At 43.9% G+C, this 20,156-nt stretch overlaps 1 protein-coding gene and 1 pseudogene across 2 annotated transcripts in view; both read left to right on the top strand.

Moving 5' to 3' along the window:
* Positions 1-2,117: 2,117 nt before the first annotated feature.
* The window catches only part of CUX2 (cut like homeobox 2), a 374,431-nt gene continuing 356,392 nt past the window's right edge, over positions 2,118-20,156 (top strand). The window contains exon 1 of one of the 2 annotated variants that reach the window (XM_083151418.1): positions 2,118-2,551. In XM_083151418.1, the coding sequence (XP_083007544.1) occupies positions 2,489-2,551 (63 nt within the window). In that variant the 5' untranslated portion in view covers positions 2,118-2,488. Of the gene's footprint in view, positions 2,552-2,765; positions 2,991-20,156 lie in introns of those variants that run through there. The other variant, XM_083151419.1, reaches the window with a different exon arrangement.
* Positions 6,500-6,708, top strand: LOC146045253 (U2 spliceosomal RNA; annotated as a pseudogene).

Genomic DNA, 20,156 nt, shown 5'->3' with positions numbered 1-20,156 from the left:
AGTAGATGGTAGGGTATGAAATACTGCATGTCGACACATGTCGGCTAAAAAAAGTGAAAACCACCATGACCTAATATTCGATCTAATATTTGTGTTGACCTAATGATCCTGTCGAACTAACTCATGTCAACCTTCAGTCATGTCGACCTTCATGCATGTCGAAATTCAGTCATGTTGATCTTCATGCATATCGACCTTTAGTGGTCGACCTAGTGACTGTATCCCAACCATATTCGCATGTAGTGCCCTTGATTAATATTAAAACACACAGTAGTGCCTCTTATACACATAGGGGGGAATTTACTAAGATGTGTATTCTACTTTACATGTGATGTTGCTATGGGCAACCAATGAGATCCTGTCTACTATCTTCTAGAGGGTGCTAAATAAATAAGTAGATTCTGATTGGTTGCCCCCAACAACATCACATGTGAAGTAGAATACACATCTTAGTAAATTTCCCCCATAATGTCCACAGTTGCGCTGCTTATCTGTCTCTGTCAGTCCAGCAGCTCACTGTCCATGTCCCTCAGAAGTTTCATGCCCTATGTCCCTCCAGCAGCTTCCTCACATCTGTGTCCCTCCAGCTGCCTCGCACCCTGTCATTAGCAAGCACAGAGCCTACCCGTCTTAGTGGCTTTTCTTCACTTCAGCAGTGGTGATGGCATGACATCAAATGCAATGTGCCAAAAGAAGAAACTGCTGGGACAGGCTTTTCTGATGGAATTACTGTACAGGGCTGTGATAGAGGTGGATCTCAGTTACCCCTACCATTAGAGGTGGTGGAACTAAAGGCCTTATTCTAGTTCACTCTTTCTGACAAAATCCTTCTTAGATGGACAAAACCATGTGCACTGCAGGTGGGGCAGCTGTAACTTGTGCAGAGAGAATTAGATTTGGGTGGGGTTTTACTTCAAAATGAGATCTATATTGCAGTGTAAAAATAAAGCAGCCAGTATTTACCCTGCATAGAATTCTCTCTGCACATTTTTCAGTTCCACCCCATTCCTCATCACTTTAACAATGGGTTACAATGGGCTACCACCATCTCAAAATGCAGGAGACAATGCGATACTGCCCGATATTGGTACATCAGGCAGCATCCCATCCTCCATGGAAACCTATTGGGGATGTTGCTCCGGGCAGGACAGGAGGGATTGCAGCAGGCTACAATGTGGCATATTGTTAACTTGGGGCAATTCAATGTGGTATTATATGGCACTGTGTGCTATAATGTGTACTAGTGCATTTCTATGGAACATAAAGTGAAATAGGGCATGGTTACTGTACATTGCATAAAATGAACTATGGCGATATCATAGCGCATAAAGGCCCATACACACTGGTCGACTTTGAGCTGAAAACTGCTCATAACAGCAAGTTTGAGTGGCTTTCAGCTCAAAGCCACCCAGAATGTACAGCCCAGCGATGAGCGCTGCTGCGCACTCCCGCATCATCACAGGGAAAGCCGCTCATCTGCTGCTATTACCAGCAGGTGAGTGTCTTTAAAGACAGCTTTGCATAGCTCTGTGCTATGCAAAGCCGTAAGCCTAGCCACCCCCTCCCCCCCATGCTGGCAGCACCGGCCAGGGGAACAGCCGTTCAGTGTGTATGCACTGGCCGGCTTCCCCCCAGCGATGCGATGACAGCGGTTGTCGCAGTCCATACACACTGAGCATAATCGGCCAGTGTGTATGGACCTTAAACTGACCAAGTACAGTGGAGGGAGGTGTTTTTCTAAAGAGGCAATGGGAAGGGGGGGTCCTTCAAACTGATGCTATGGGGCCCACAATGTTCTATTTATTCCCCTGTGTGAGTGACTAAATATGTTCTGCAAAGTGCTGTGGAAGATGCATGCACTATTAATTCAACTATGAACCACATACACATACAGCACACTTCAGCTGCACAAAAACCACCCACAAAAAAAATAATTTGTGCGAATACATATACAGTATGTCCCATGTATATACCTATATACACATGCATACAGTGATATTCTCCAATATAAACCTGAACTTAATGATAAGAACGGATACTACCAGCAGCAGCCCAGTGTGTGTACACCCCATGGCCAGGCTGCCCTGCTCTGTAGTATGTGCAGTCTATACCACCAGACAGCGAGGGAGGGAGGGAGGGGAGCATTACCCGTGCAGCATCTCCAGTCACACACGGTAATTGAATCGCGCATCCCCTCCCTCTCTCCCAGGGTGTATCGATCCGCGCGTGACGTCACTATCGATAAGTTTTGCGGAAAAAGACTGAAGTTCTCGCCGATCAGTCCCGGGGTGACCCGGAGACTTGCGGAGGACGCGGCTGCACTTTGGGGATTACAAAGCATGCACTCCCCCGGCTGGGGGGCTCCTGATTTGGCGGAAAGGGATTAGGTGAGGAGGGAGAAAGAGGAGACTGGTCCAGCCCGTGCGTGAGCCGGTGGGAGAGGAGAAAACATCCCCGCACAGACAATATCGCTTCAATATCCCCCAAGATGGCCGCCAATGTGGGATCAATGTTTCAATATTGGAAGAGGTTTGATCTGCGGCGACTGCAGGTGGGTGACCGAGGCGCTGGGCTCGGGGCTGTGTGGGGTGAGGGAGAAGTGGGAGCGGGGCTGGGGGGGCGGCGGGGAGCGGGAGGGGGAGGAGGAGGGGGGCTCTGGCATTGATAGTGTATCAGGAATCGATCCTCTCTCTGCCTTTGTTCCGTTCAGTCATTGATCAGCAGCGGCAGCATCCATAGGGCTCAGCCAGTGTGTGCTGCCCGGGCGCTGTGGGTGTCTGGCCGGGCTCAGCCCCATCTAGGTTGACTCTGTCCGGGGTCCTGCCCGCCCGCCTGGCACACCGGGCACTGCCCGCCTGGCACACCTGGACTTACAGCATACGGTGGTGTTGGGGAGCCGCTGGCCTCGTATTGCCTTTTTGGGTCTGAGGGACCCCAGGTGTGAGTTGTACTGACACTTTCTGCTGGTCGGGACCATGCTGGGGGCAGAGGTCAGTGTGACAGGGGCTCTTCTGAATGTCACTCACTTTTAATGAGTGTTCCTATTTCCATGTTATCACTGCAGGTGAATTGTCCACTTGTGAAAGTCACTTTGTGAAGCCTGTGTGTGGCCCCTCTGGGGGTGATCCGGGGGGACACATGTGCCAGCACTCCTTATTCTCTTTAACTTGGCTTTTATTTTGCCTGTAGTAACATGTTGGGCTTTAAGTTCTAGTTGCCCAGTTGCCCTGGGCTGACGGTGGCCGTGATGTGGGAATAGAATACAGCACCACTGCCAGACAACTGCAGAAGTAAAGTTGCCCTAATGATTCCTGCGGTCTCTGCCGTGTACAATACAGACACCGTGTATTATTGTGGCCACTCTCACTGCAAAACAGGTTTTCAGACCTTACTGATTTTCCTGTCTGAGTGTAGTGTGGGCACATCCAGAGATGACTGTGTCTGTTCACAGAGCCGCTGTGTCCTCCTGCTAGACCTGGCTTTCACAGGTTAACTTCTTCACTCCCAGTGCATCTTTTGCATGGTATTGCTGGTTCATTAATGTTTTACCACTAAAGTTACTGTAATTATACTGTATATAGATCGTGCTTAAGACCAGGCTGCAATAGGACCCCCCTGCTTTGCAATTAGCATGACCTTAATATACTCTAGGTGCTGCATTTTATTGCTGCTAAAATTGTCTCAACATAGATGCACTTTATTTTTGTACCTAATTATGAAATATTGTTGTTTGATTTACCTAATTGATTTGGCCATGCAAAGAAGATCCCTGCCCATGTAACATAAAGGTAATCCATTTTCTCTGTAATGGAAACTGTATAGCATATATAATTTTTAAGAGAGAATTTCTAACGTTTTTATTTTTCTTTTGTACATGTATTATACATATTAGCCTCTCTTTTGTCCTCCTTGTCACATTTGTTCTGTCACACCTACTGAAGCAAATGTATCTATTATGATGCTTAGTTATATTGATTTGATTGCTTTGCAATGAATGCATATTATTGTGTGTCTATGTATTATACAAGCATCCTCTCCATGTACTGAAATCAGTTTGGATGATTACAGACTTGATATCAGACCAAACCTTCAATAATGGGCATAAAATATCTGGAAATTTAAATTTTACAGTCAGCGGTAATGTTTTTAACGGTTTGTCTAAGCCTGGGTTGGCTGTGATCGGAAATGGTAACTGTATTCCCTGCTAATGATTGTAAATCAGTCCTGGGCATTCTTAGGGCAGTGACTCTTTATTTATGATTGATGTTCTGTAACATAAGGAATGACAAGAGCATAGCAAACAGATATGTGAGAAAACAAGAGCAGGTTCAGATGTGCTCAGGGCTGGCTGCGATCCCCCTATTGTTATTCAGGTCTGGAGGTTTTCAACTTGCCCTGGTATTTGGATTCATTCATCCCTGAATGTCAGTTAACAACATTTTCATTAAGCAACTAATATTCAGTGCTCTAACCTTTAGTCTGTGTGCTTTTAGTGCTGTGATTGGCTGCCTCTGTTTTTAAGCTTCCTAGAGCTATACATTTTATTAGATTAAAATGACCCCATCCAGTCCTCTTCGGGTCACCTAATTATGCGTGCAGCTGTAGCGGTATTGGTCTGTGAAATTACCAATAAGCCTTTTGTTCCAATGTATAAGAAGACAGCTGACCTGGTGGCAAAGCTGTGGTGTATATTTGCTTAGTGTACATCATATACAACCAACCCATAGCATTAAACAGTGGCTGGTGCATATACTACAGACAGAACAAAAAATGACTTGCTTTGTTTAATCTCAAACTGCTGTGTAGCGGCTCATTTACATGGATATTAAACAAGCTTATCCCTCTAGGAAATCACAATATACAAATGGTTTGGAAAGGGACAAAACACAATTCTTTTTATAGAGCTGCTCTAGGTTTGGCAATAATGCATTAAGGGCTTTAGGAACAAATTCTATATTTGAAATCTCTGAATCTGAGGTTGATAAGTAAAACTTGGAAGCTTTTTGCTGACGTGTTTGTTGGAAAAAGGTATTTGCTTTATGTCTTTAAAAAAAAAAAATTTGAGCTAAGCTTTAAACAACCTACGTCACTTTAGAATGATAACCCAAATAAATAACCTTGGATTCCAAAATACTTCTGTGATTCCTTATTCTTCAGGAGCATTGGTGTAATCCATTGATTTCGGTATGAAATCTAGAGACTTCAGAGATACAGTTGCTAAGTGTCTCTGGGACAAGTCTATGTTTTACATTTTCCTGACTGAATAAAACACTATATTTTATTGTTCTGAGCTGAATTAGATCTTTTGAAATCATAATGCCAAACCGAACAGGAGTAATTAAGTTGTAAAAGCGGCCACACATATGACTACATGAGGTAGTCTTCGTACTCGGTCTGACTGCTGAAGGAGCGCAGTCATACTTCATTTTGGACAAACATTACAGCTGAATAAGGCAGATTTAATTGTTGGGCAGGAATAAAAACAAGTACAATACATGAATTTTGAAAGTGTTTAAACGTGGAGGACTACTTTTAAACAGTCCAAGGCAGGTGACAACTTAGGTGAACTTTGATAGGATGAGAGATTCAGAAAGTTAGAGATTTGGTAAGAAATCTCCAGGGGTTTTTTAAAGCGGCAATCATCTACACTGAAAAAAAAACAAAACAGTTTGAGATTGCAGTGTAAATGATTGCCGCTTTAAAAAACTGGAGATTTCTTACCAAATCTCTCCCTTTCTGAATCTGTCATCCTATTCCATTCATCCCTTGGATCTGTTGCTTTGAAGCACAGACATACCAGTTGTCTTCCAATGTGGCTGACAAGGGCCACCTTTTCAGATACAACTGCATGTCTAGGTAGCTTATTTGTTGTTTACATGTAGCTGTTAATGTGGACAGGGTAAGCTGTTTGTATGTTGTGTGAAGCTTACATTTTTTTTTCTAATTGTATTGTACAGTAGGTCATTATTTAGGGAAAATGAAATTCCTACTTTGTGGTTAAATCAGGCTCTACTGTCCACGGTCTGCCTATTGTAAGTGCACTACTATTGACGTCTCCACGTACATCAAGCCACCTCTTGTGTTAAATAGCCCTTTTAGTTGTGTCGTGCCGAAGGGCTACTCAGTCGTTTTTTTATTTTTGCGACTGTTTCCATAAAAATTTGCCAAGCAGCTTTTGATTAAAAAATGTTGATACTGCTTATTTTATTCAGAAGAAGCCGCATTTCAACAGAAAGTGACAAATGACTCTCAGAACTAGAGTTACAAGGAGTTCACTCGTGTTGTATAACGCGACTTTTACCACCTGTAAGATCGATGTATGTAGACACCTCTGTATCTGTCCTGGTGTAAAATCTACTTTGCAATAGTATTCAGGTGTTTTTTGATAATAGTGGCACAGTAACTTAGGAGAGTAATACGGAATTCAGAGTTTTTCATACTTAGGCTGGACTGAGCTCATTTGAGAAGCTTCACTATTAAGTGGAGTCTCTGCCGTTGAAATTCTTCTCGGCCTTTTGGCTAAGATCAAGTGTAGTATCTGTTCTTATCAGTTGGGTATGGACTGGCCTCTGGCAGAGAATAGAGAAAGGTGAGACTGAGTAGCTGCTCTGATGGGCGGAGGGTGTGGGACCCCTCTGTTTTTTCCCGGGAGTAGTGAAAAGTCTCACTAAGTATCTTCACCTCTGCCAGTGGTAGGAGGCTCCGTAAACCCACTGGTAGGAGGGGGGGAGAAACACTGGGCTTAGTAGTTTGACTCTCTTGACGGGGTTCGTAGCCCCCGAAGGATGAGACAGCGAAAGGCTCAGTTTAGTATCCAATCCCAGGGAGCGGAGAAAGGTTGGGACTGAGTAGATGGCTCCTGTTCCAGAGGTTTGTAGCCTCTGATGGGGAGACCGCGAAAGGCCCAGCTTAGTACCTTAACCCTGGGAGCGGAGAAACACTGGGACTGAGTAGATTGCTCTTCCGGAGGGGGTGCAGCCCCTAAGGGAGTCTTTCGAAAGGCCCAGTGGAGTACCCATTCCCATGCCAGGGGCTGGAAAGTGCCTGCTGTTGAGACGGAGAAACACTTGGTCGGACGCTGACTGGCTGGCTGCCTGGAGTCCGAGGCTGCACTGTGCCCCCGGGGAAACTCGGGGGTGCCGGACATGCACGGGTGATCCCAAGTCACCTTGCACGAATGGCACTTGCACTGCGCACTTCCCTTTAGGTTAGCGCTTCACGTCCTTACCCTGTCCTTTTGGATGGGGTAGGACAATTTTTCACACCCCCCCCCGGCCTTCTGGCTAGGGCCTTATTCTTTTCTTTTTATGATTTGCACGTTTTGCACTTCACGTTTTTCGTTAGTTTGTCACGTTTTTTTATTTGGGTAGTGCGGCTGTCCCTAACAGGCCTTCCGTTCCCCAAACGTGACTGGGACTCTTCACCTTTTGGGGAGAGTCCCGGTTCCCTCGAGGGCAACCCCGAGCCGCAAGGCGGAGGGAAGCCTAAGTCGGGTCTCTCCAAAGCACGGGCTGCGGAGGACCCACCGTCCGAAACCCTTCCGGGGGTGGAGGAAACGCGGGTCCCTCTGAGCTTCGGCGAAGAGGACCCACCGATCCCTTTTTTCCCTTCCTCGGCCTTATCGTTGAGGGGGGTCAGGGGAACCATGGGGCCTTTCTCCTTTGGGAGAGGGCCCACACGTTCGTACGGCTGCCCCCTGTGCACGCGTTTAGTCACGTCACTGGTGGTGGTGGGAGCACACCTCGGGCTCCCTGAGTTTCTTCTTCAAACTCTGCCGTTGAAATTAAGTTTCATGACCACTTTCAGATGTCTGTTGTCTGGGGCTGAATGTGCGACTACTTAGCATTAAAGAGTGGAAGCAATGGTGCTTCAGATACTGTACGGTATCTATCTGCAGCACTGACAATCACCACCCAGGTGCGAACCAGTGCAATTACGTGCTTTCCTATGATTTCTCAACCTTGTGCACCATTTCTTATGGCTGGAAAGGGAAGCCCAGATGGTGGACCAACAGGATAGATGAACGTGGCTACATCTGTATTATCAAGATCGGAAGAAAAGTTAGCACAAATCACACCGTCTGTATACTGCTTGCAATGCAATTGCTCATGGGATTGGCATTGCAAGAAAAAATAGACTGTGCAGGCAAGCCAAATTTAACTATACAGTCTAGTGTTCTAGTATAGTGAAATCGTCCATAGTCAAATTCTCAGGTAAATCTAATCAAGATTGTATGGTTCTGGGCTCCTGGGAGTTAAATGGAAATTGCAAAGTCAAAATCATACATAGCCAAAATCTCTGCCTTTAATGCAGGATGATTTATACCCCTTTCCCACTGCATCTCTTATGCTGCTTTCCCACTGCCTACCCAGGTAAAGACCCGTTTTTTTTAAACGGGTCTTTACCCGGGTAAGAGCCACAAAGACCCTTTCCCACTGCAGCTTTTAAACAGTAAATTACCGTTTAAAAGCAGTAAATGTCCCATTCACACTTACCCGTGTAAACCACAAAGCAACACGTTTAAACTCTCTAGTAAACCTTGCCTGTCATTAAAAACATCACATGCACCAATCATGTTCTTAACCTTTATTATTATTTCTAAATACCGTTTAAAACCCTTTCCCATTGCCAAAAAAATGGCTCTTACACGGGTAAAACACTGCTTTTTACACGGTTAACAAATACCGGTATTTGTTACCCGGGTAAAGCAACCTGGAGCTTTCCCACTGCAGCTCTAGCCGTTTAAAAAGGCTAAAAAAATGGCATTTTACCGTGTAAAGCCTGCAGTGGGAAAGGGGCATTAAACTGTATATTGCCGTTTTTTTGCCTTTTTAAATGGGTAGAGCTGCAGTGGGAAAGCTCCAGGGTGCTTTACCCATTTAACAAATACCAGTATTTGTTAAACGGGTAAAAAGCAGTGTTTTACCCATTTAAGAGCCGTTTTTTGCCAGTGGGAAAGGTTCTTAAACGGTATTTAGTAATAATAATGATAAAGGTTAAGAACACAATTTCTTGCCTGTGGGCAAGAAAAGTCCATTCTATATGACAGCCCATGTTTAAACGGGTTGCTTTGTGGTTTAAACGGGTACAATGTGAATGTGACAAAAACAGTATTTAAACGGCAATTTATCATTAATGCCCCTTTCCCACTGCAGGCTTTACACAGTAAAATACCGTTTTTTTAGCCTTTTTAAACGGCTAGAGCTGCAGTGGGAAAGCTCCAGGTTGCTTTACACGGGTAACAAATACCGGTATTTGTTAACCGGGTAAAAAGCAGTGTTTTTACCGTGTAAGAGCCGTTTTTTTGGCAATGGGAAAGGGTTTTAAACGGTATTTAGAAATAATAATAAAGGTTAAGAACATGATTGGTGCATGTGATGTTTTTAATGACAGGCAAGGTTTACTAGAGAGTTTAAACGTGTTGCTTTGTGGTTTACACGGGTAAGTGTGAATGGGACAAAAACTGCTTTTAAACGTTATTTTAACGTTTAAAAGCTGCAGTGGGAAAGGGTCTTTGTGGCTATTACCCGGGTAAAGACACGTTTAAAAAAAACGGGTCTTTACCCGGGTAGGCAGTGGGAAAGCAGCATTAAACGGGAAAGGGGGAAAGGGTCTTTATGGCTCTTACCCGTTTAAAGACCCGTTAGTTATCAAAGGATCCAAAGCAGAGACACATACCCAAGGTCAGCATGTTCAGAGTTGACTATGCCATACACATGTGCAGCATATGGTTACATGACATTGATATAAGCAGATTCCTGCTTGTTATAGCTGCATGAGGGTGGTGGTGGATAATAACCTAGCAATAATTTGATATCTGATTGCTCCCATATCTGGAGTGCCATGTACCGAAGACCCAAGGCTATGGGTAGAGGGCATGCGGCTTCTATTTGTCCATCTGCACTTGCATCCCACTGGAAAACCACTAACTTAAGACTTGGGATCCATGCCACTGGAGCTAGAGCATAACATCCCAAATCTGGTCCTTGGTCTTCCTTACTGCATGCTAATGCATATGTGACCTTGGGTAACTGCTTTTGTACTGCATTCAACCAGGTTTATGCCCAGTAATTGGATTTTATTATTGTGACCCTAGAGGTATCTTTTTATATCATCTACTTCTGTTTATCCCAATAATCCTTATTATAAAAAAAACAACAACAACATCTGGTTATGCCGAGCAGCCAAACTAAAGCCCCCCCATACACTGTGTGACTTCTCTGTATGCGTTCCCAATCCCCGCTGCCGGGAGGCTGTCCAAATCATGCAGCACATCTGCTCTCGGACTCCAATCAGATGCACCTGGGACATCAAATGTCAAACACATGCGATTTGGTAGCTTTTCAATCAATGTCTCGGCCCGATCCGTCGGAATCTGGTGAAAAAGTGGCCAAATCGCACCAGTGTATGGCCATCTTAAGCCATACTGCAAACTACGCCAAACTTCGGTATTACATAATCTTTTCAACTAATATTTAAGGATTTTATTATTTTGACAATTGTCAGTTGTGTTCTGATACATTAGCACAAAAAAATGAAAATATTCTCTTATAGATGCTTATACAACTCTGTGGCAAAAAAAGAGCTGCTAGGGACAGCCATCTGTAGGGCAGTGCCAAGCGTGCAAGCCTGCCCTGCTTGTTCTTTCAGATTGCATTTATTAAAAAGCTTTACGGGTAGCCACACATATTTTGAACACACACAATCCTGGGACGTAAAAGACCATTTCTATCAACTAGCTTCTTAAAATGATCAGGAAAGTTTTAGACCAGAGTCTTTCTTTTTTGGACAATTCATTTATCTATGCATGCAAACCATTAAATGTACCCCTTTGTATTAGAAGTCACCTGTGGTTAACAACATAAACATTTATATTTTTTAAGCTGTGATATTGAGTTGGAGTCTATAGTTGCAATTCAATTGATCCTTTTCCCTTTAATTATTTTGCCCAAGTAGATAGTGTTTAGCCGTGTAAAGCAGCGAAGCCCAACAAAAGTAATGGGTCCGATGGTTAAAGTGCTGTTTGGGCACCCAAATACAGCTGACCTTTTGCACATTTCAGCTCAACAGCCCTGGAATTGCACTGTTGTGTGCCCAACATTAATATATATTTACAGTTTCTTCTATAGTGCAGCAGATTCTGTTGCGTTTTATAATTTTACACAGTGATAGAACAAACTGGGTAACAACAGACAGACTTGGAGGTAAGAGGGCCCTGCTGCAAGCTTACAATCTATATAATTAATAGTCACGGTACAAAACAATTAAATCACCCACTTTGGTTTTAAGATAAATTATTAGAACCTTTTAGATTATACTAGTTTCATTTGAATTGTGTGCTACAGTATATTCCTAGGATTTGGAAATTTTACGATGTCACTTGTAACAGTAGCCTGGTGGATGACTGATCTATCATTTAGGTGTTTGCCTTACGGTCCCCAAACACTACACGATGTGGGCCCGATTTCACCTGATTCTGGAGGATCGGGCCGATAAATCGGATGAAATTGCTCAAATCGCGTAGGGTATGACATCTGATCTGATCCAATGCGCGGTCCTGTGCACATCGGATCCGATCCAGAGGTCGGACGATCTGCACATTTATTTATTTATTACGTTTCTTATATAACGCAGCATATTCCATAAGATAAATCTTATGTGCAGCCGGCAGGGACCAGAGACCGGAGAGCAGGGTCTGGTCTGGTCCGGAGAGCTGCAGGAGGGGTAGCGGCAGGCGGAGCCGCAGAGCAGAGTCTGGCTCCTGTGGCGGGAGAATAGAAGAAAATCCTATTCAAAAGACTGAGCGGCTGCTGATTGGCTGAGGGCTCAGCCAATCAGCGTCTGCCCAGTCTTTTGAGCAGGAGAATAGAAAACATCCTATTCAAAAGACTGGGCAGATGCTGATTGGCTGAGGGCTCAGCCAATCAGCAGCCACCCAGTCTTTTGAATAAGATTTTTTTTTCTATTCACCCGCTGCTCGCCGCGGGGACCGAACTCTGCTCTGTGTTCCCCATCTGCTGCTACCTCTCCTGCCACTAGCCCACTACCCCTCCTGCAGCTCCCCCAAGACCCTGCTCTCCTGCAGCTCCCCCAGGTTTACATGTGAAAAAATCGGATCGATTTATCACATGTAAAAAATGGCACATCAAGTGCCAAATCTTATCAGGAGCTGCCAGGGGTGCTCAGGGGAAGTCAGGGCTGACATTAGGACCTAATGTATGTATGCCTTTTGAGGGAATTCAATTAGCCGTATTAAATTAACACCCCTATTGCATGATAACTCTGCTTATTGCCATTATGCACACATTTTTAATTGCACAAGTTAAATCACAAAATTGGGATTCATGAGCTAATTCTAAAAAAAAAACCAACTAGTTTAACATAACCTTTTAAAAGTCTGTTATTGGCCATACAAAAGTATTTGAGGTTCTTAATTTTTCAATAATTACTATTGTATATTTATTATTTGAAAAAATTTCAAAATTAGAGAAATATATATATTTTTTGCGTAAAATTAATACTCTTCTTATATTAGGGCTATATGAAATTTGGATATAGTTTAGATTTGAGCATTTTGAAGGCACTTCTTAAAATAGTTCAAGAAAACACCCCAAAAAATACTCCCACCTGCAAGCCTATAACCACTTGTCCCATTCATAAAGCAGCCCAATGTACCTTTACCATACCTTGTACCCCCATTTTGCATTTTTTTTCACCCAAAAACATTACATATGAATTTTGCCAAATAAAAAAAAAAATTAAAACCGTTGATTGTCATGGTGGTGGGGAGTGTGGGGCATTGTCCCAGTGGTTCTGAACGAAGTTTCATGTTTTTTTACCTTTAAAATAGGGATCCCCCTTGATCTGGTGGGTCCCCTAGGAACATGCATCCAATTGCGTTATTGCTGGACACCAAGTGCAGATGTAGCCGGGGTAGATACAGTACAGTGACAGGGGGCATCAAGACAAGGGAAGGGAGTGTTGAGGGGGAAGGAGGGTGGAGGGGAGGGCTTCTACATGTACCTTTTTTTTAACACTCGCTTCACAAATGTTCGGTCTGGTCTCGGTGGAAATCCATACGCCAGGTAGAGGAAGGAAGGTAGTGGGTGGCACCATGGGAGGAGTGAATGGCAGTGGTGATGGGGCGATGGGGAGAGGCAGTGGGTTATATAAAGGGGGGGCCTGCAATGAAGCAAACCTTTCCGTAGTAAAAACAAATTGGATCTTCTTGTTAGAAAATACAGATTAAGGAATGCAATTTTCTCATGTCTCTTCCACTAAATTTTTTTCATACAACACAGGTGCGTTACTAGAACTTTGCAGACTCCATAGCAAAATCTTGAAAGGGTCGCTCCACTGCATCCTGGTGCACCTTACGTCATGCTGCGATGTGTATGACCTTAGGAGATGGATATTTGACTCCTCACTTGCATCATCTGCAGCCCCAGCACAACCACACTTACTCACCCCACACAGGGTCTCGCTGTTTCCTGCCAGAATGATTACCCTGCTAGTAAGTGGCCACACATTTCGCCGGTGCCTCCTCTCTGAGCACAGTGGGACAATCTGTTGGTTCCAGCACCCATTTCATGGTTACTGCCAAGTCCTTGGATGGCCTCTAACCTAGGGTTGTAGCATAGTAGGAGGTGTGTGTATATCAAGGGGTATGCAGGGGGTGCAGTGTGTTATTATAAAGGGTGCTGATCCAGAGTGAAATAAACTTTTGTTAGAAACCGGAGTAAATCAATGCAAGCACGGGGATAATATACAAACTCCGCACAGTTAGGCCATGGTGGGAATCGAACCCATGACCTCAATGATGGTGAGGCAGTAATGCTAACCATTACACCATCCGTGCTGCCCCAAATAGCAAAGATATGCTAGTAATAACCAGTGAATGCAGCTAGCCGTAAACGATGAATGATCTGATGACTGAGTGATACCAACATAGAGAGAATAATTGTGACATCTTAATTCCTGTAGAATCGGCATTACCATGTTTATTGCACAATAAGAAAAAGATGAGGTCTGTAGTCGCTTTATTATTCTTGGCATGCTCATTGAAGCATTATAATAGGTTTAACAGTAAATTAAGGTGTGCATTTTGTGTTTCTTCATTAATAGACTGCAACAATATTTGGCAATTTTGTGGCATATACTGCACATCATAATCTACACATGTTCAAGAAATCAACACAATGCATACATTTAGCTACTTTTAAAGGATTTTATCAGAATACACGGTTAGACCGCACCTTCTCTACTATGGCGTTATTTCATGTGTGGTAAATAACTGCTTCCAACCTGCGAAGCATGGATTTATTAGTATGGATTAGAGATGTGCAGGTCCAGATTTACCGGATCTCAAAACAGGATTTTATTGGCTATCCAGCTGTCACATGTTTTGGAGCAATACACATGTGACAGCACATAGCCAATAAGATCCTATTTTGAGATCTCTAGTATGGATATACACTGCAAACTGCACTAACACAGATGAAAAAGGATGTGCACATTGAATTACCAATAATATTAAAAAAAAAAAAAGCATCCATATGCTATTCTGACACTGCTCACCTGCACCTGTGTGCATGCTGACCTCTTCCACAGCCTCTGAAGACCATTCAACATCTCCTTATGGGTGCCACACTCAACCCCCCTCCCCCCTTCCCAATAAATGTATGTTCTCTACATAATAGTGTCCCTCACATATAATACAACTGCTCCAATCAGATGTCCCTTAGCAGTTTGTGCAGCAAAACCCAGAGGTCTCAGCCACGTAAACAGACTAAAACAGTCTAAAGTTGCCGTTTTGGTGTCAAAGTCCAGGTTTGGGTGTTCAACTTACAGACTTTCAACACATCCGGAGTTTGCGAGAAAAGTGTTTCCCTGCGGTAATTGGCTCTGGATCAGAGCCAATACTAGAACTGCTATACCAAAGGTATGTCCAACATTACCACACACCCCCTCATATTTTGGCATACTACACATTTGTTTTCCAATTATGCAAAGAAGGCCACATCATCAAGTCTACCCCAGAGGATGGGACTGTTTGAACGGCACACCTTGATCTGATGGTGATACTTTGGAGAGTATAAGGAAGATAGAAAGAAAAAGTATCCTCCTCTGACGGTGTTCTTCTATCTCGATACCAAGGGAAGTACTATTTTTATATATTATACCTTCAGATCCAATCTATGCCCATATGAAGAGTGCCTAGTATCTGAATCCAATTTGTATATATAGTGTCTGTTTTTATGGGGGACTTTAGGGTAAGACCCCAAGGAATTCAGAAGGGCGAACTTAAAACGCATCAAGCGCTACTTTAACCTTCACTCCAGCTTTTTTCATGCTAAGAAGTCTGTTCGTCATTGGCTTCCTTATTAATGCACTATTTAATGTTCAGTGTTGCAATTTACCACAACCATGCTGAATGTTGCACTGGTGCAGTTTATTAATGTTGCCCGTCTGAGAAAAGTGCACCCCCATGGGTATAACGCAGAAGTGATTTGATAATTCATGCTCTTAATAGTGTACATTGATGGACATTCACCTAGCATGAAGCTGATGCAAGTTCCAATGGTGCGTCTGATTGTTATGGTAAGGAACAGAAATAAGGCATCTTAGTTCTCCCACATTCAGATGCACACCAGGGTAGAGCTTATACTAATATTACCATAAAGTTGTAGATGAGACTGCAGCAGATGGGGCAAACACATACTGCGCGGTGTTGACTATGACCCTTAACTTCCAAACAGATATGCGCACCCGGGTTCTGAATTAAATCATCTGTGGCACTGGGGTTAAATGCCTGGGGCTATTCAGTATTGCATTTATGCATATTAAAGATGACATTCAATTTTTTTGTAACAGGAAGCCGTTGATTATATCGCTCACAAGGTGCTTTCTGATCTTTTAAAAATTTGATAAAACAAAAAGGGGGTAGGTAGCAGTGTGATTCAAAGCCCTGTGAAGTTATAAATACTGTATGGAATGTCCACTGGAACTGCATCCATTCAAAAAGGACTGTATTAAGGTTTTGAAGGGGCGCCTCTGATATCAAACTATTACCCGCCCTTCTTGGTTTATCTGTATTCTTTTGGAGTTGTGGTAATATCTTTGGGGTTATAGTTATTCAGTGCTGCATTGCGCCTAGAGAAATTTATATTTACACTCTTTTTGCACTTCTAAAAATCTTGTCTAGTGTGTATGCTCAATGTCGTTAATGATGTGCGCTCGTTCAGTGTGTATGGTCTGTAGTTCACCTACAACCACTGCCGATATAGTTACAGATATCGGTGGTGCCGCGGGTCGTTTAGTGTGTACAGGGTTTAAGTCCAGCAGCTAATTGATATGCACCCATGATTCACTGACTATCTGACTTTTATTTGGTTGACTAATGCACAATGTTCTGTGTTCATTTAAAAACTTTAAGGTCACAGATTTGCGCATACAGCTGGACGCATCTGTAGTCTTAACAAGTAACTAATGTGTCATTACTAAAAATAATGACAGCCTTATTGAGTAAGTAGTTGATGACCATATTCTCTCATAGAGGGACAGATGTACTAAGCTTGAAAAGTGATAAAATGTATAGTTACAAAAAACATGTAATGAAATGTCCAGAAAAAGGGGGTAATTCAGACCTGATTGCTCGGCTGCAAATTTGCAGCACTCAGTGATCAGTTAAGCCACCGCCCTGCTCCAGTGAAATCCCACCTTGAAAATGAATGTGCTCGCTGTGTGAATGGAGGTGTATGGGTGCACATCTATTCACACCCGTGCTAATATGTCCGCAATCCTTTGTAACAGGCGCACCATGAAATGATTCTTACATAGGTAGTGATGTAGCTAGGTTCCACGGTGCCCGGAGCAAGGGCATGTTTCGCGCCCGCCTGATTTGTAGTAGGCGGGGCTCTTGCACAGCAAAAAGGGGGCTCGGCCTAACATTATACCACACACCGTAAGTCCCATTGCATATTTTAGCATGCCAGGAGCTTCATGCTCAATGCCAGGGGCTTCATGCTCGATGCCAAGGGGGACTAGATTTGCTTGTTGCCAAGGGGGACTAGATTTGCTTGTTGCCAAGGGGGACTTGCTCCCCCCCTTCCTGCTCCCTGCCCACTCTCTGCTCTACCCGGCTGAGCTGCCCGTGTCCACAGCTATTTTCAATTAAGTCTTCCGCTGCGGCTGGACCGCTAGCCAATAGACTCTTGCGGTCCAGCAGCTATCAATGCTGCTTCTGATTGGCTGCTGGGCAGCAAGCGCCTATTGTCTAGTGGTCCAGCAGGAGACTTAATAGCGGCGGACAGGGCGGCAGCTGAGATTAGCAGGACAGAGCAGGGAGGGTGCGAGCTTCACAGCTTTGGCACCCTTTGATGTCTCGATGCCACGTAGCTTGAGGCTTGCTCGGCACTGCAATGAAAAACTGGCACATCCAGGCTAAAGCTGATGTTACAAACCTTCCACTTGGCACTCCTGCATTTTCCCTGACACCCCCAGTATTTTTTCTGGCACGCCAAGTATTTTTCCTTTTACTTCCACCAGCGAACAGTACTAGTTGCAGGAAGGCCTGATGCATGTGCAGTGTATCAATAATTGTCTACTGTACGAATTTGTAGCCGCGCAATCAGGTCTAAATACAGAAAATAAAATTATTTTCTGTATGGGAGGTTGATGGATTATTGCGAGAAACAAGACCTTTGGCTTTAATTGGTTGGCATCCCAAAATGCAGTTTGCAAAATGGGGTGTCACAATTTGGTGAAATGTGCAGCCTTGCGAGTCAAACAGAATAAGGACCATGATCTCATCCAGTCTGCTTCATGGGTATTCCAGGGTGAGGCTTGGGCCGTATAAATCCTATAGCTGTCCTGTCATCTTTGAATTGCTAATATTAAATTTGTATGAAGAGGCCACTCCTAATGATAAGTACTTGTTGGAGATTGGTCCATCATACTAGCAGGATTTGGTGGCAATTTTCTCTGCCATTGGGTAACTGGATAATGTTTCTTATTAGGTGGAATGTAATCTACTTGTTTGCAGCTCAAATACTTTACTGGAATGTGATTAAAATATCATAACCTTGCAATGCTCAGAATTGAATACATTTTACATATTTGCTGTATAACGGCTCCAACATCCTTTAAATGATATGACAGCTTGACTTATCTAAATGTGTTATCATTTAGCAGTATGTCAAAATTTCTCTTTATGTAGATGACGGCAGTAAATAAGCCATCAATTCAGCTAGCTGGAGCTTTTCTGCAGAAGTCTGAATTTCTGGATTTGTCATAATGATACATCATTACCTGAAATGATAGTCTTTTTATTTGTACCCTTGCTGCACACAGGATCGTTGCCTAGCCATGCTGTAAGTTGACTGTGTAACCTCTTTCTTTGCTTAATCCAAGGATGCTTTCTGAAGCAAAGCCTGCAGCATGTCATTCCTGTGTTTTCTGCCTTCATTTGGCTTTGGAACTAGAGTTTAAGTTATAGTTAAAAAAATGGGGGGAAAGCCATCAATGTTACAGACCATTGATTGGGCAAAGAGGCGGCCTTGAGTTCTGTGTGTAGTGGATCTAAAGCCCTTTCCCTCTGGGGCCTGGCTGTTTTAAAGCTATCCCAGCAGGAATTGACAATGATTTGGTTCAAAGCCGAAATGAAGTTAATCTTGATGTTTTAGATCCCGGAAGAATGCTTTTTACAGTATACCAAGAATTCCTGTCGGAATTGTGCTTTTTTTGTGCATTGTTCAGTGCATTGACTAAGGCCAGGATTAAATGCACATACATACCAACATAAAAGTTCAATCTGGGGCAAAACATCCATAGGTGACAAGGATGCAGAGACAGTTGACACGGTTTGTACCATACTGATAATAAGCAGACATGTAACACCAATACCAGAAGTCAAAGAAAATAGAAATACTTCTGTGTATATCTGATTTAAATGCCTGGGCATCACAAGATTTCTCTCCCACCCTATAGCATCCACCGCAGGCATGCCCAAAGTCAGGCCCGGGAGCCAATTGTAGCCCGTGCTGTCATTTCAAGTGGTCCGCAGCCTCCAGCTGGAAGTGGGTAGAGCATCAGATGTTTGAAGCACAGGACACTAAAGGTGGGGCCCCAGCGAGTGTGCCTTTACCTTGCTGTCTGCTGCAGTGAGGAGGTGCTGGCCACCACAGTCAGATGTTTGGCGTCCTACCCCTGCTGCTGCAATTGTATATCACCCTACTCCACAATCACAGTGACAGCAGTGTTTGGGGAGGGGGGCAGCAAGGGGGAAGCTTGCTCCCGTAACATGCAGAGCGGAGGAGGGCAGCAGCGGGAGCCCAAGCATCTCCTGTCCTTGCAGTGCCTGCTTTGCCTCTCCTTCATCTGGCTCACACAAGGGGCTGGGAAACATACAGAGAAGGGAGGGGGCAGAGTGGGGGACATACAGTGAAGGAGGGTCAGGCTGGGGGACATGCAGTGAATGGAGGCAGTGATGGCCATTCAGAGAAGGGGGAGCAGGGGCAGGCTGGGGGACATACAGTAAATGGGGGCAGAGTGGGGTACATAGTGAATGGGAGTCATACAGTGAAGGAGGGTCATGCTTGGGGACATACAATGAATGGAGGCACTAATGGACATTAAGAGAAGGGGGGCAGGGTGTGGGACAGAGTGAATGGGGGCAGAGTGGGGGACCATTCTGATGTGATTCATGATTCAAAGAATGTCAGGCTGAATGGTCGGCCCCCCACATTTTCACTTCACCAAATCTGGCCCTCATCGCAAAAAGTTTGGACACCCCTGATCTACCGGCTAGTTATGGTCAACACTAAAACAACCTAGCGTTCAATTGAATCCCCCCCCCCATCCATGTTTCCAGTAACCCCCAAGCTCACTCACGTTTATATATACTCACGCTTGCTTCTAGTTGTGCTGCATTTTTCCCTCAGTCAATTTAACAACTTGAAAATGTCCATTATTTTCAGTGGGACTGAATTATGAACATAAGCCACTTGAATTTAACCGTACGTTTCAACACAATATGAACACAAGTGAAAATGCATTTCTAAACTTGTCAATCTCTTATAAACTATATTCCTATAGAACAGATGGCTAATGTTAAATGCAAAAATGACCCTTTGTGCACTGGAAAACTGTCTTTGTGA

This window comes from Crinia signifera, chromosome 1 (assembly GCF_055691185.1).
Source record: "Crinia signifera chromosome 1, ASM5569118v1, whole genome shotgun sequence".
Taxonomy (NCBI): domain Eukaryota; kingdom Metazoa; phylum Chordata; class Amphibia; order Anura; family Myobatrachidae; genus Crinia; species Crinia signifera.
Note: the sequence above shows the minus strand (reverse complement) of the source record. Positions and strands in the feature narration are given on the sequence as shown.